General features: G+C 40.6%; 1 protein-coding gene across 4 annotated transcripts in view; it reads right to left on the bottom strand.

The window, feature by feature from the left end:
• LOC132887172 (calpain-2 catalytic subunit-like) overlaps positions 1-10,839 on the bottom strand; it is a 29,736-nt gene extending 18,897 nt beyond the window's left edge. For 2 of the 4 annotated variants that reach the window (XM_060922645.1, XM_060922644.1), the window contains exon 1: positions 10,566-10,839. Coding sequence is in view for 2 of the 4 variants with exons in the window: in XM_060922643.1 (XP_060778626.1) it covers positions 2,097-2,318 (222 nt within the window). In the remaining 2 variants the exon portion in view is untranslated. Of the gene's footprint in view, positions 1-2,096; positions 2,329-4,045; positions 4,124-10,565 lie in introns of all 4 variants that reach the window. The other 2 variants (XM_060922643.1, XM_060922642.1) reach the window with 2 other exon arrangements.
• Between the last annotated feature and the right edge of the window lie 2,417 nt (positions 10,840-13,256).

Below are 13,256 nucleotides of genomic sequence, written 5' to 3' on the forward strand. Positions count from 1 at the left end.
GCATTTAACCCATCTGAAGCAGTGAACACACACATGCACACACACGTGAGCAATGAGCACACACACATACCCAGAGCAGTGGGCAGCCATGCTAACAGCGCCCAGGGAGCAGTTGGGAGTTAGGTGCCTCGCTCAAGGGCACCTCAGCCCAAGGCCGTCCCATATTAACCTAACTGCATGTCTTTGGATGGCTGAAGCTGAAAATAAAGCTGACACTTGGTGAACATCAACTGGTTGTTTTATTCTTATTCCATAAATGTCACCAGTATACTTGAATATTAATTATAATTAAGTCTTCAATCAAAAACAATCACAGCAACTTTTAGCAAAAAGAAAAAGAGAAAATCTTATTAATATTACCAAAAACAAGTGACTTTCAGGGAGGCCTGCAAGTGCCAGGAAAGGTACTAGAATGCATCTCCAAGCATGTAGAACCCATGAGCTTTTGGGGGCCTAAGGTGACCCCTGAACCCCCGGCCATTATGACTGGTGCCATTATGCTGATATTTTGGTCTTGTTAGAATGCTGAGTAGAGAGAAACAGTCCTGTAGTTTTGGACTCTAAAAGTGATGGTCCTCTTCAATTCTGCAATGACTGTCTGTCTGTCCGTCTGTCTATTGCTCAAAATATTCTTGCAAAGTTAGTTGCTTTTGTAGATCAAACCTGTATGTAGCTGAGGTCCATTACAATGGTGTATTAGAGACGCTATTGGTAAAAGAAAAGGCAGGGATTAATATTTTGAGAAAAGACTCAAAGATATTCTCATGAATTCTGAGAAAAAAAATCAGAAATTCCAAAATTAAGAAGTCACACATTTACGTGAAAAAAAAAAAAATCTCATTCTTCCCAGCTTCCTGGCTGTAGTGCATTCTGGTAAATGTAGTTGAAAATCACTGAGTGATTTATTCTTTTATATTGCATGACTGAGGAGGAAATACTGCATTTCCTATAATGCTCAGCTCAGGTGTGACATCTGTGATGTGATAATGTTGATCCAACTTTACAAAGTGAAGTGGCATGGTTCCTTGGATTTTTTCCTCATAAATTTGTGATTTCTTAATCTTGGAATTTCTGGCTTTTTAATCTCAGAAGTTCTGAGTTTTTTCCTGAGTATTTATAACTTTATGATCTCAGAGAATGTTCAAGGTTTTTTTTTTCCTTGTAAATTTCTGACTTTAATCTCAGAATATCTGTAATCTCAGAAATTCTGATTTTTTCCCCCTTGGATTACTACCCCCTCCCTCCCTCAGCTCTGTATTTTTATAACCTACAATGGCCCAAATACAGTCATAAGTCTATAAAGTGTATGGACGGAGTGTGGAGTAAGGCTCTTTTTTTGTTAACTCTACCTCTATACCTTGGAAACAAAGAAAAAAACTGAAATTTTTGCTATCGGTCCTTTGAACTGAGGGACAACACCATTGATAAGAGCCTTGAAATCACAGCATTTTACAGTTTTCGATGATGTCGTTTGGTCTCTGTGATACTCCTCCAAACTTTCAGCACTTCATAGAATCAAAGTCAAATTCCTTCCCACGCCATGTGGCACATAGGGCAGCACCGATCTCTGTTTCCATAGCCCTCGGCCTCTCGCCTATTACATAGCTAGGATTACAGTGGGGGGCTAGTCCTGTGGTAACTGCAAGAGTTTGATTCCCCACTCACATCTGTATTGCAGCTTGCCTTGCCAGACGGCAGTAAGTACCATTTTTATGATGGTCTTTGGTATGACCCAACCGTGAGTAGAACTCGCGATCTCCCGATAGACAGACGGACGCGCTAACCACTAGGCCACTTGCTGGTATTTCATAGAATATGGTGAAGAAAATGTATGAGTTTGTAGTCACTTATTGAGATATTCAGACTTCAAATTACAGCAGTTTGCTGGAGGAGAAACTTTCAGCATCTGCAGTGCAGGAGTCAGGCTTAACCATCAGTGCTCAAAAAACTGACATAATTTTTTCACTCCCATGAATTATTATTTGTTTTATGTTAAATAACACTTTTCTTTGATTTATCACATTATTATTATTATTATTATTATTATTATTATTATTATTATTATTATTATTAATTGATGTTTAAAGCTCACCCACCATGGGTCTCATCCACTCCACTCTTGCCATGTCCCTGTCAGACAGCAGGCCTTCTCCAATGGAGCTCTTATTAGGAGGGAATTTATCATCAAGGAATTTTACTTTATGTTTAACAGAATCTCTGTGCAGCTCTTCATAATTCTGCCCCAAGAATCTCTCAGGGTTGGAGTGAGATTCCCCTGCAGCCGTCCAATCCTGATCTTTCACTAAAAGGAGAGGCATTCTGGGATTCCTGTTTTTTTGGGAAAAAGACAAATTATTATTATTATTATTATTATTATTATTATTATTATTATTATGTTTGACTGGGAGAGAAAAATGCTTATTCAAGGAAAACAGTTAAACAGGTATATTAAAAAAGAAATTAATGCAAAGCATTAAAGAAAACGGTGCATGAAAAATACAAAAAAGTCAAATAAATTATGTGTAAAACATAGTCTACATATTATAATATTGTTAAACGTCTCACATCTACACACAAGTTAAAGTGTAAATCATACTAAATGTGTTTCTGAATCATTTCTATTCCTGATAAACACTTCGATAATAGTAATGTTCTGTGCTGAGTTCCCCAAAAGCATTGCAGCACAAAGATTATCATTACATTGTAGAGTGAGCAGCACAATGAACACTCTCTCCTCATTACGATGCTCTTTGTGTTAAGGGTTTTTTTGGAAACCCACCACTGATTGTTCTGCTGTCAGCCTTGAAGTTGCAAATAATATGGCTGGGTTTTTCTTTTCTTTTTTTTTTACCTGCCATAACATGCAAATAATAATGCAGAGTTACCTGTATAGGTGTGACAAGAGCTTTCAAAGGTGGCACACATCATCACATCATACACTAAAGGACATTGAACTCTAAGGCTGCTTCTGAATACACATACTTCCATACTATTAGTCCACAAAATGCAATATTTAGGATGTCCGAATACTCAGTAGGCTCAATAGTTCTTGAACGGTACCTGGATGATCTACTACATCTGTAGGATGCAAATGTACCACACTATGCTACACTATGCCATAATTCAGCTGGAGCCTCTGGATAATTGAAGAAGAAGAAGAAGAAGAAGAAGAAGAAGAAGAAGAAGAATCTCTGGGGAAAATTGAAAGAAGATGGCTGTTTGACAATGAAGCTGGTTGTTGCAGCGCTGAACAAACGTATCAGGGATTGTTTAAACATTTCTAATTTTGCATATACAGGGTTAGTCAAAATTATGTTAACACAAATGGATTATTTTTCTCCTGGAGATAGACGTAGGCCATAGCTGACAGATGAAATGCTTCTGTTGCTTGCTGGTTTTTGTGTGTTGAACACAATGATAAACAGGTTGAGACTGTCCTGTAAATCATCTTGCACATATGATGTATGTTTTGTGAATAAATGGTTTCTACTATTTAAGTGTTAACATAATTTTGACTTACCCTCTGTGTGTGTGTGTGTGTGTGTGTGTGTGTGTGTGTGTGTTGTGGCAGCAGGGGCATGGCCAAGCGTCGGTCTGTGAATGGAGGGCAGACTCAGGGAAGGTAAGTGGTGGAATCACTGCACCTGATGGGAATTAACCTGTGTTTGTGTGTCTTCTCCAGTGACTGTGCCCTTTAAAAGGAGAGAGAGAGAGCAGAGAAAGGGAACTCGCTCCCCAACCAGAACACTTGGCTGAAAAGGTAAAAAAAAAAAGTTTTTGAGAACTCAGTTCTGGCCTGCCGTGCTTCTGTGCTCCACCCACCTGGACTACACACACACACACACACACACACACACACACATATATATATATATATATATATATATATATATATATATATATAATCCAGCCACTGGGGGTGCATAAGCGTACTCTTGGTGCCGGTCCCAAGCTCAGATAAATTGGAGAGGGTTGCGTCAGGAAGGGCATCCGGCATAAAACTGTGCCAAATCTAACATGCGGAATGAAAAGAGAAATACCATACCGGATCAGTCGGGGCCCGGGTTAACAATGACCGCCTCCGGTACTGTTGGTCAACAGGGTTCCGGTGGAAAGTGTGCTACTGTTGCGCCAAAACAGAGAAGGAGAAAGAGAAGGGGGAGGCGTGTTAGGAGAGAGCATGAAAGATGGAAGGGAAGGGGCTTAGAATTGAGGGTAGGAACACTGAATGTGGGAACATTGACTGGCAGAGCGAGAGAGTTAGCAGGTATGATGGAAAGAAGGAAGTTGGACATTTTGTGTGTGCAGGAGATGAGGTGGAAAGGAAGCAAGGCCAAGAACATTGGAGATGGATGCAAGTTGTTTTATTATGGAGTCGATGGAAAGAGAAATGGTGTTGGTATTGTTTTGAGGGGAGAGTTGGTCAACAGTGTGATTGATGTGAAGAGGGTGTCAGATAGAGTGATAGGCATGAAGTTGGAGATTCAAGGAGTGGTAATCAATGTTGTGTGTGCGTACGCCCCACAGGTTGGATGTGAGAATGAAGAGAAAGAGTCTTTCTGAGAAAAGATGGATGCAGTGGTAGAAAGTATACCGAAGGAGGAGCGCGTGCTGATAGGAGCAGATTTCAATGGACATGTTGGTGAGGGAAACAGAGGAGATGAGGATGTGATGGGCAGATATGGTGTAAGACAGAAATGTGGAAGGGCAAATGGTGGTTGATTTTTCAAAGAGGATGAATTTGGCAATAGTCAATACATACTTCGAGAAGAAAGAGCAGCACAGGGTGACGTTTAAGAGTGGAGGAAGATCTACACAGATGGACTACATACTCTGCAGAAGGGGTAACCTGAAGGAGATTGGAGACTGTAAAGTGATGGCAGGGGAGAGTGTAGCTAGACAACATCAAGTGGTCGTGTGCAGGATGAGCTTGAAAGTGAAAAAGAGGAAGCATGGAATAGTGGGGCCGAAGATTAAGTGGTGGAAACTAAAAGAGGTTGAACATCAGAAGGAGTTTAGGGAAGAAATGAGATAAGCATTGAGTGGTCATGGAAGTCTGCCAGAAGATTTTTTTTTCTCCGTACTCTCACGGAAGGCGGTTGCATTTCTCTCCCTCTCCTCTCCCTTATCTTCCCTGCTTTGCTCCTCTCGTCTCGTCTGTCTACTGTCTATACTTTTGAGAGACTCTCTCCGCACTGCTCTCCAAACTAAAAATCATGGAATAGATAAATTGGTCTCTCAATGCAATTGACACAATTTTCTCGATGAGAAGCCTGGGTTTGGGGGAACCGGCCTGTCCTGCCAGAACATTCACAGCTGGCTACACGATGGATGCGTGGGAGAAGTGGCGGGTCATGTGCCTGGCTGTTCTTTCTGTGGAGGACAGTGAAGACATCTATATTCGGAACCATGATTACAGGTCTTTTGCTGATTGGATTAGGCATTGCCCTGGTTTATCAAGGAAATCAGAAAATGGTGACAGCTGTCCAAAGCCCCAGAAAGCTGCCCGACATGATTGAAGCAGTGGGCAGAGCTATCGGCACTCAGACTGTGGCTATTCAGAACTTGAACTGCAACATCGATAACATCATGGAGAAGCTTTTGGCTTTGCAAGGGAAAATGGATCGATTCGGAGACCAGAATGGACAAACAGAGTAGTTGTGTAAAAGAATGCATCTACTCACCCCAAGACCAAACAATCCCAATCTTATCTGCTTTCGGCCCCCTCAGACAGCACTGGCCTTGGTCAAGGTCGTTGCTGGAACAACGACTCCCCCTGAAGATCACTGCAGTGAGACGCTCTTGCATTCCTTCCCCCACTTCCCACGGTCACCGCTTTTTACCCCCAGTGTGACAAGCGGGTGGACGACCAGCACCATCATGGCTGCAGGAACAGACAGCTGCTTGCTTGCACTGGGTTACCTCCACCCCCTCCTTACCCCCCTCCCCTGATCGCCCCCCCCACCCCTCAAGTCCTGAGTTTTCATGTTGTAAAGTGTACTTATTTTGTGCTTATGTGCTGAGGTGTTTTTTTAATGTTCCCACACTGTACTCCCCACAGAAGCATAGTGTGTGGGTTGCTTTTTTCTCCTCCCCTCTCCTCATGTTACTCTGTATTTTTTCTTTCCATCCCTGTCTTCCTGTCCTGTCTACTCCCCCTCTGTCAATTGTATGTATGTGTATATGTACGGACGGATTGATGGCCAATTTCGCTGGTACTTGTGACTAGTGACAATAAAGGGTTCATTCATTCATTCATTCATCATTCAAGATTGGAATACTACTGCTGTACTAGTAAGAGGGGCAGGAAGGAAGGTGCGAGGGTGGTCATCGGGAAGGAGGAAGGAAGACAAGGAGACATGGTGGTGGAACAAAGAAGTGCAGGAAATTATAAAAGAGAAGAGGCTAGCACAGAAGAATTGGGACGAGCAGAGAGACGAGGAAAGCAGGCGGTTATACAGAGAGACAAGCCAGAAGGCAAAAAGAGCGGTAACGAAGGTGAAAGCAGATGCATACCAGGAGTTGCATGAAAGACTGGAGACCAAAGAAGGAGAGAAAGACTTGTACAGACTAGCTAGGCAGAGAAACAGGGAAGCAAGGGATGTACAGCAGGTAAGAGTGATGAAAGATGGAAATGTGCTGACAAACAAAGAGAGTGTATTAAGAAGGTGGAAAGAGTACTTTGAGGATTTATTAAATGAGGAGAATCCAAGAGAGAAAAGGTCAGATTCATTGGAGACAGCAAATCAGGACGCAGAGTTGGTTAGTAAGGATGAGGTGAGGGCAGCCATGAAAAGAATGAAGACTGGGAAAGCAGTCGGACCAGATGGTATCCCAATTGAGGCTTGGAGATGTTTGGGTGAGATGGCTGTAGAGTTCCTAACAAGATTTTTTTAATAAGATCCTAGAGAATGAGAAAATGCCAAATGAATGGAGAGTGTGCTAGTCTCAATATACAAGAATAAGGGAGCTGTACAGAGCTGCAGTAATTACAAAGGAATAAAACTGATGAGCCACACCATGAAGCTATGGGAAAGGGTATTGGAGGCAAGATTGAGAAGAGAGGTAGCAATCTGTGAACAGCAGTACAGGTTTATGCCAAGGAAGAGCACGTCGGATGCAATTTTTGCTTTAAGAATGTTAATGGAGAAGTACAGAGAAGGCCAGAGAAAGCTACATTGTGTGTTTGTAGACCTGGAGAAGGCATACGATAGAGTGCCAAGAGATGAGTTATGGTACTGTATGAGAAAGAGTGGAGTGAATGAGAAGTATATTATAGTGGTGCAAGACATGTATGAGAACAGTGAAACAGCAGTGAGGTGTGCAGTTGGAAAAACTGAATGGTTCAAGGTGAAGGTGGGACTCCATCAAGGATCTGCTTTGAGTCCTTTCTTGTTTGCCATAGTGATGGATAGCTTGATGGACGAAGTGAGGCAAGAGTCACCATGGAACATGATGTTTGCGGATGATATTGTGATATGTGGTGAAAGTAGAAAGGAGGTTGAGTTGGGTTTGGAGAGATGGAGGTATGCATTGGAACGAAGAGGAATGAAGGTGAGTAGTAGCAAAACAGAATACATGTGCATCAATGCGAATGGGGATGAGAGTGTAGTGAAGATACAAGTAGTAGACATAAAGAAAGTTGGTGAATTCAAGTACCTGGGGTCAACTGTGCAGGAAAATGGGGGCTGCGATAGTGAGGTGAGAAAGAGAGTGCAGGCAGGGTGGAGCAGTTGGAGAAGCATTTCGGGAGTCATTTGTGATAGGAAAGTCCCAACAAAAGTGAAAGGTAAGATGTATAAGACACTAATGAGACCAGTTGTGATGTATGGATTGGAGACCGTACCCTTAACGAAGAGACAGGAGGCAAAGTTGGAGGTGGCGGAGTTGAGGATGTTAAGGTTTGCGATGGGAGGTTGGACAGGATAAGGAACGAGCACATCAGAGGGACAGCACATGTGGAGAGCTTGGGAATTAAGCTAAGAGAGATGAGACTGAGATGGTATGGGCACATCCTGAGAAGAGATGCAGAGCATGTTGGAAGGAGAATGTTGAGGATGGAGCTGTCAGGCAAACGAAAATGAGGAAGGCCAAAGAGGAGATACATGGATGTGGTGAGAGAGGACATGAAAGTGGCAGGTGTGGTAGAGAAGGATGCGGAAGACAGGGAGCAATGGAGACGAAAGATCCGCTGTGGCGACCCCTAATCGGGAGCAGCCAAAAGAAGAAGAAGAAATATATATGTATGTGTGAGCTCAGTGTATATATATATATATATATATATATATATATATATATATATATATATATATATATACACACACTGAGCTATACATGGGTATACGTCACCTGTGAACATTTGGGTCAGAGGACAGATAAAGATGTTGGTGGAGTATATCCAAATAGTGTCCTTACTACTCACTCATATGCTCATAGAATGTACTACAGTAATGGGAGGAAAATAAAGGATACTGTTTGTGTACACTACAACATTCATGTTGGACCTGATTCCATGCTTTCCTGAATCTAAATACCATGAGTGTAAACCTCCTGATTCCACATATGATATGATTTCAGTTCTTAAGGAAAGAGTTAACTAATTGATGATGCCACAGGATCTTCTATCCTTCATCCTACCAAGTGGGGTCCATCTGGACCCCGCACCTATATGTTTGTTTGCCATTTTAAAAATATGTGACATACTGCCTCACCGTTTTATGAATTTGTCAGAATTTATGTCTTAATTAAAACACTAAAGCACCGGAAGATCAGCTTTTTGCATTGTGAAGGTATAATTAATTTGTTACTGGGGTCCAACTGGGGTGGCACGGTGGTGTAGTGGTTAGCGCTGTCACCTCACAGCAAGAAGGTCCTGGGTTCGAGCCCCGGGGCCGGCGAGGGCCTTTCTGTGTGGAGTTTGCATGTTCTCCCCGTGTCCGCGTGGGTTTCCTCCGGGTGCTCCGGTTTCCCCCACAGTCCAAAGACAGGTTAGGTTAACTGGTGACTCTAAATTGACCGTAGGTGTGAATGTGAGTGTGAATGGTTGTCTGTGTCTATGTGTCGGCCCTGTGATGACCTGGCGACTTGTCCAGGGTGTACCCCGCCTTTCGCCTGTAGTCAGCTGGGATAGGCTCCAGCTTGCCTGCGACCCTGTAGAAGGATAAAGCGGCTAGAGATAATGAGATGAGATGGGTCCAACCGGACCCCAGAGTAAAGTTTATCTGTCTTTCATTTTATAATTGAATAGCACACTGAAAGTTAACTTCTTTTATTTCTTTTATGTTCCATAATGAAACTACCAAGGCATTCCTTCTTGGGGTCCGTGTGGACCCCACTGCTGCAATAAGCACAGGCTGCAAAACAAAAGCCCTAAATTATTTTACAATTACTTTTTTGTTTTAAATTCTGTAAGAAAAGACCTAAGTTGTAATCCAGAATGTTTTACAGCTGCATGAGCTGCAAAAATCATGTATATAATGCCAATTTTTTTTTGTGGTGCTATAATTTGCTCCATGTATGCTAGTTATTGCATTTATAATACATCATTGATATTCAGCCATAGTGGATTTTGTTCTTCAATAAAGTTATGTCTGTTTGCTGCATTGAATTGGTTCTTACTGCATTGATTTCAAGGTATTCCCTCCTGGGGTCCATACGGACCCCGCCTGGTAGTTTGTGTATGTAAAATTGGCTGGTAGGATGAAGGTTAAGTGTGTTCTTTATGCCTTGGGCCCTTTAGTGTATTGCTGTTATTAATACAAGATGTTCTGAACAAAACTTATCTGGTGATTTTGTCTTTATAAGCTTTAATTTTAGAGAAAAGTATTGGGGTCCAAACGGACCCCACATGGTAAGATTAAGGTGTAAAATAGCATGGTAGGATGAGGGCTATGATAGTTTGATAACGTAGTCTCTGATCAATAAGTGACCAACTTTGTTCAGAAACTGGGACATTATTAACTCATAATTAATGATGACTGAAAGATGGACTGTTTTATGTATCAGAGTTATGGACAAATCACCTCACTTGTCTATTAACTTTTAGAGTTTTTTGTTTACCAGTCATTTATCCTGTCTAATTGCTGCTGTTCAGACCCACAGTAACACCTGCCTGTTCTTGTTGAGTATGTGTTTGTACATGCATGTGTGTGTGTAGGTATGTGTGAGGGTTTACTATAAAACCTGTTTTCAGTGCTTAGGAATATGTAGATATTAATTTCACAGCTGTGTGTCAAATATCTGGTATGAAGTAGAAACAATAATGTGAATTTATATACAAATACAAATGAAACAAACATGACATATAATTAAAAATTGAACAGTTAATTCATCTTAATGGCTTGTCGTGATTTGATCCTTTGCATGAAATCAATGTATTTGTATTTACCTACAAGCATAACACTGTATTTTTTATACATTGTTCAGAAAGGCAGTGATGAAAACAACATTTCCAACAACCGTTAACTGTAAAACAATCTGCTTACTTCCTGTTATAAAAGGTCCATTGAAGCAGAACCTGGTTCTAGTCAGAAAGAATGAAATGAGCTGAACCGAAATGCTCTTACCTGAAGCTCAAGGTGAAGTCTGATAATCCAGTGAGACTGATGAGTGATGTGCTGTGTGTGTTTTAACAGTTACAGAGAACTGACTCTGACTCTTATTGCTGTAATAATGAAACATAGGAATTTCCCCTGGGCGAGACTAAACCCAGAGGGGCGTCTCTCTTACTGACGGAACTGGTGGGATGAGTCCTGAAGTGACTTGCTGAGCTCAGAGACACTAAAATCCCAAAGTTTCCCATGAAGTTTACTAACTGAGCATGCAATGAAGTGGGTTCTGTAGCACAATAAACAGGAACAGGAAGCGATGGCTCACTTGTTAAGAGGGAAAAAATGAGTGCACTGTTATTTCCTTAAAAAAGTGACAGCAAGTACAACTTTTCAGATAAAAGGTCCTTCTGATCAGCATTTACTTACAGCATGCTACAAACAGACAGAAAAAAAAATATCTCAGAAATGCTCATTAATGATTGACACACAATGTTTCTGTCAAGTTTTGAGTCACTTATGTTTATTAGTATTCTGAGGCCTATACTGTATAAGGCAAATCAAACATCACATTTTTTTTTAATAGAAAATAAGTTACACATGGCAAATGTGGAAATTTACTTAAAAGTGCCATCAAATGGAAATGTGTATTTCCTTTGGCCTAGTTAAAAAAAAAAAATACAGAGAATTATCCCATGTTGTCCCATGTTGACCTCCAGGTCACATTTCCAGACTGCATTTCCCAGAGCCCACCACAGCCCATGGACACAGCTGTCAAGGATGATCACGCTCTAGTAATCAGTGTTGGGCACGTTACTTTCAAAAAGTAATTAGTTATAGTTACTAGTTACTTTTCTCAAAAAGTAACGGAGTTACTTTGTCATAAAAGTAACTAATTACCAGGGAAAGTAATTATTCCGTTACATTTTGTGTCCCCCCACCAAAAAAAAAAAAAATTAAATTAGTGTAATCATAATAAAAGTGAATGTTAAATGTGTTTAATGACTGAAATGGACACTTAACAGAACCAGTTAGTAACGTTATCTACACTATATTAATATTTTTGTGGGACAATGTGAATTAAGACATCTATCAAATTTAATATATTTTTGTAGTTATTAAAATTGTTACTAATTACTGGCCACTGACGAGGACAAACGCTTTGTTCCTCAACATAATGTGCGTTGCACGTAGACATTTTTGCCTTTTATTTCAAGTAATGAAAAGTAATGCTGTATTTCCAGTGTGAAAGCGCAGTGCTGGGCTGACCGCTCGCCATCGCTGTGTCTTCTGATTGAAAGAGTGCGCAATAGTGCAGTAGGCGGAGCCTACCTACGTATGTTATCCAAATCTACTCTGATTGGCTGACTATGCCGTTGTCTCGCGTCTCCCCGCCCCACACGAAAGCAGAGTAAAGAAAGGCTGAATGAGCAGTGTGCCAGATGAAAACAGCTTTAATAAAGTAACGCAGAGCATTTTATTGTAAGTAACGGGAACGGCGTTATAACGATGTAAAAAGTAATTAGTTAGATTACTCGTTACTAAAAAAAAGTAACGCCGTTAGTAACGCCGTTATTCCCATCACTGCTAGTAATGCACACCAACAACAAACCAGCCAATCAGAGTAGAGCTCATCAACAAATTAATGAGCACACCAAAAAAGAGAATATAGCTTGTTTCATTCTAAGGCCAAATCATAGGGTGAGTAAAACCTCATCTAGACATTTTTCACCCCGATATAGTCACATACCTTCTTTTCAGACATCAGAGAAAAATTTAAAATCCTGAATAAAAGCATTCTATGACACCTTTAGTGTTTATGCTCATGTTGTGATGTTTTAATACATTAATTAAATATAAGATGCACAGCATATCTGAAGCTAGACCCGCTTGGCTGAGTGATAAAGCATCAGCGAGTAATCTGGGTTTGAAATACACACGTGTTCAGCATTGTGTTTAAAATGCACTCATTAGACCTGGTATTGTTGATCTGGACCTTATTTCTGTGTTTTGTGTTTGTGAGTGTATTCACATCATCAATCAGAGATTCGTCAAATGTCCAGAAAAAAGTGGTTGTTAATTTACCTCTAAAAATAAACATCACTTTATTTTCACTGTCTGTATTTATTTACAGAGTTTCTGAAATGTATTTGGCAGTAAGGTGTGCACTCACTCTACTAGTGTTATGAAGTTTAAAGATGCAGGAAACGCAGTCTTAAAAACAGATGATAGTTAAATTAAGTTGTTGTTCAGAATTAATACAAAAAAAAAAAAAAAAATTGGGCCCTGAATAAAAATCTGTAGGATTCCTCTAGTGATTGTGCTGTTAGAAGCTGAATTATTTTTAAAAATGGGGGTGGGCGGGATGCTCAAAAATAGTTCAGGGTGGTGAAGCATGTTCATCTTCTGCTTAATATTTAAATAATAATTAAACAAAAAGGGAGAGAAGAGAGAAGATAAAAGTAATGATTTATTGAGAAATTAATTTTGAATGTTTATGTGACTATGTATTTTTGTGCAGCTGTGAATAATTTAATTTACATATTGTTTGGGATGAAGAGGAGAGGAACTGATTCAACGTTAATAACTAAAGCCTCACTCACAACCTGCTGTACATGCTGCTACGGGTGGTCTACGGTAAAAAAAAAATGGCAAAACTGTGCTTGAGACTTGTGCAACACTTACGTACGCGTGTTCAGCACCGTAGAA

Source organism: Neoarius graeffei, chromosome 5 (assembly GCF_027579695.1).
Source record: "Neoarius graeffei isolate fNeoGra1 chromosome 5, fNeoGra1.pri, whole genome shotgun sequence".
Lineage (NCBI taxonomy): Eukaryota > Metazoa > Chordata > Actinopteri > Siluriformes > Ariidae > Neoarius > Neoarius graeffei.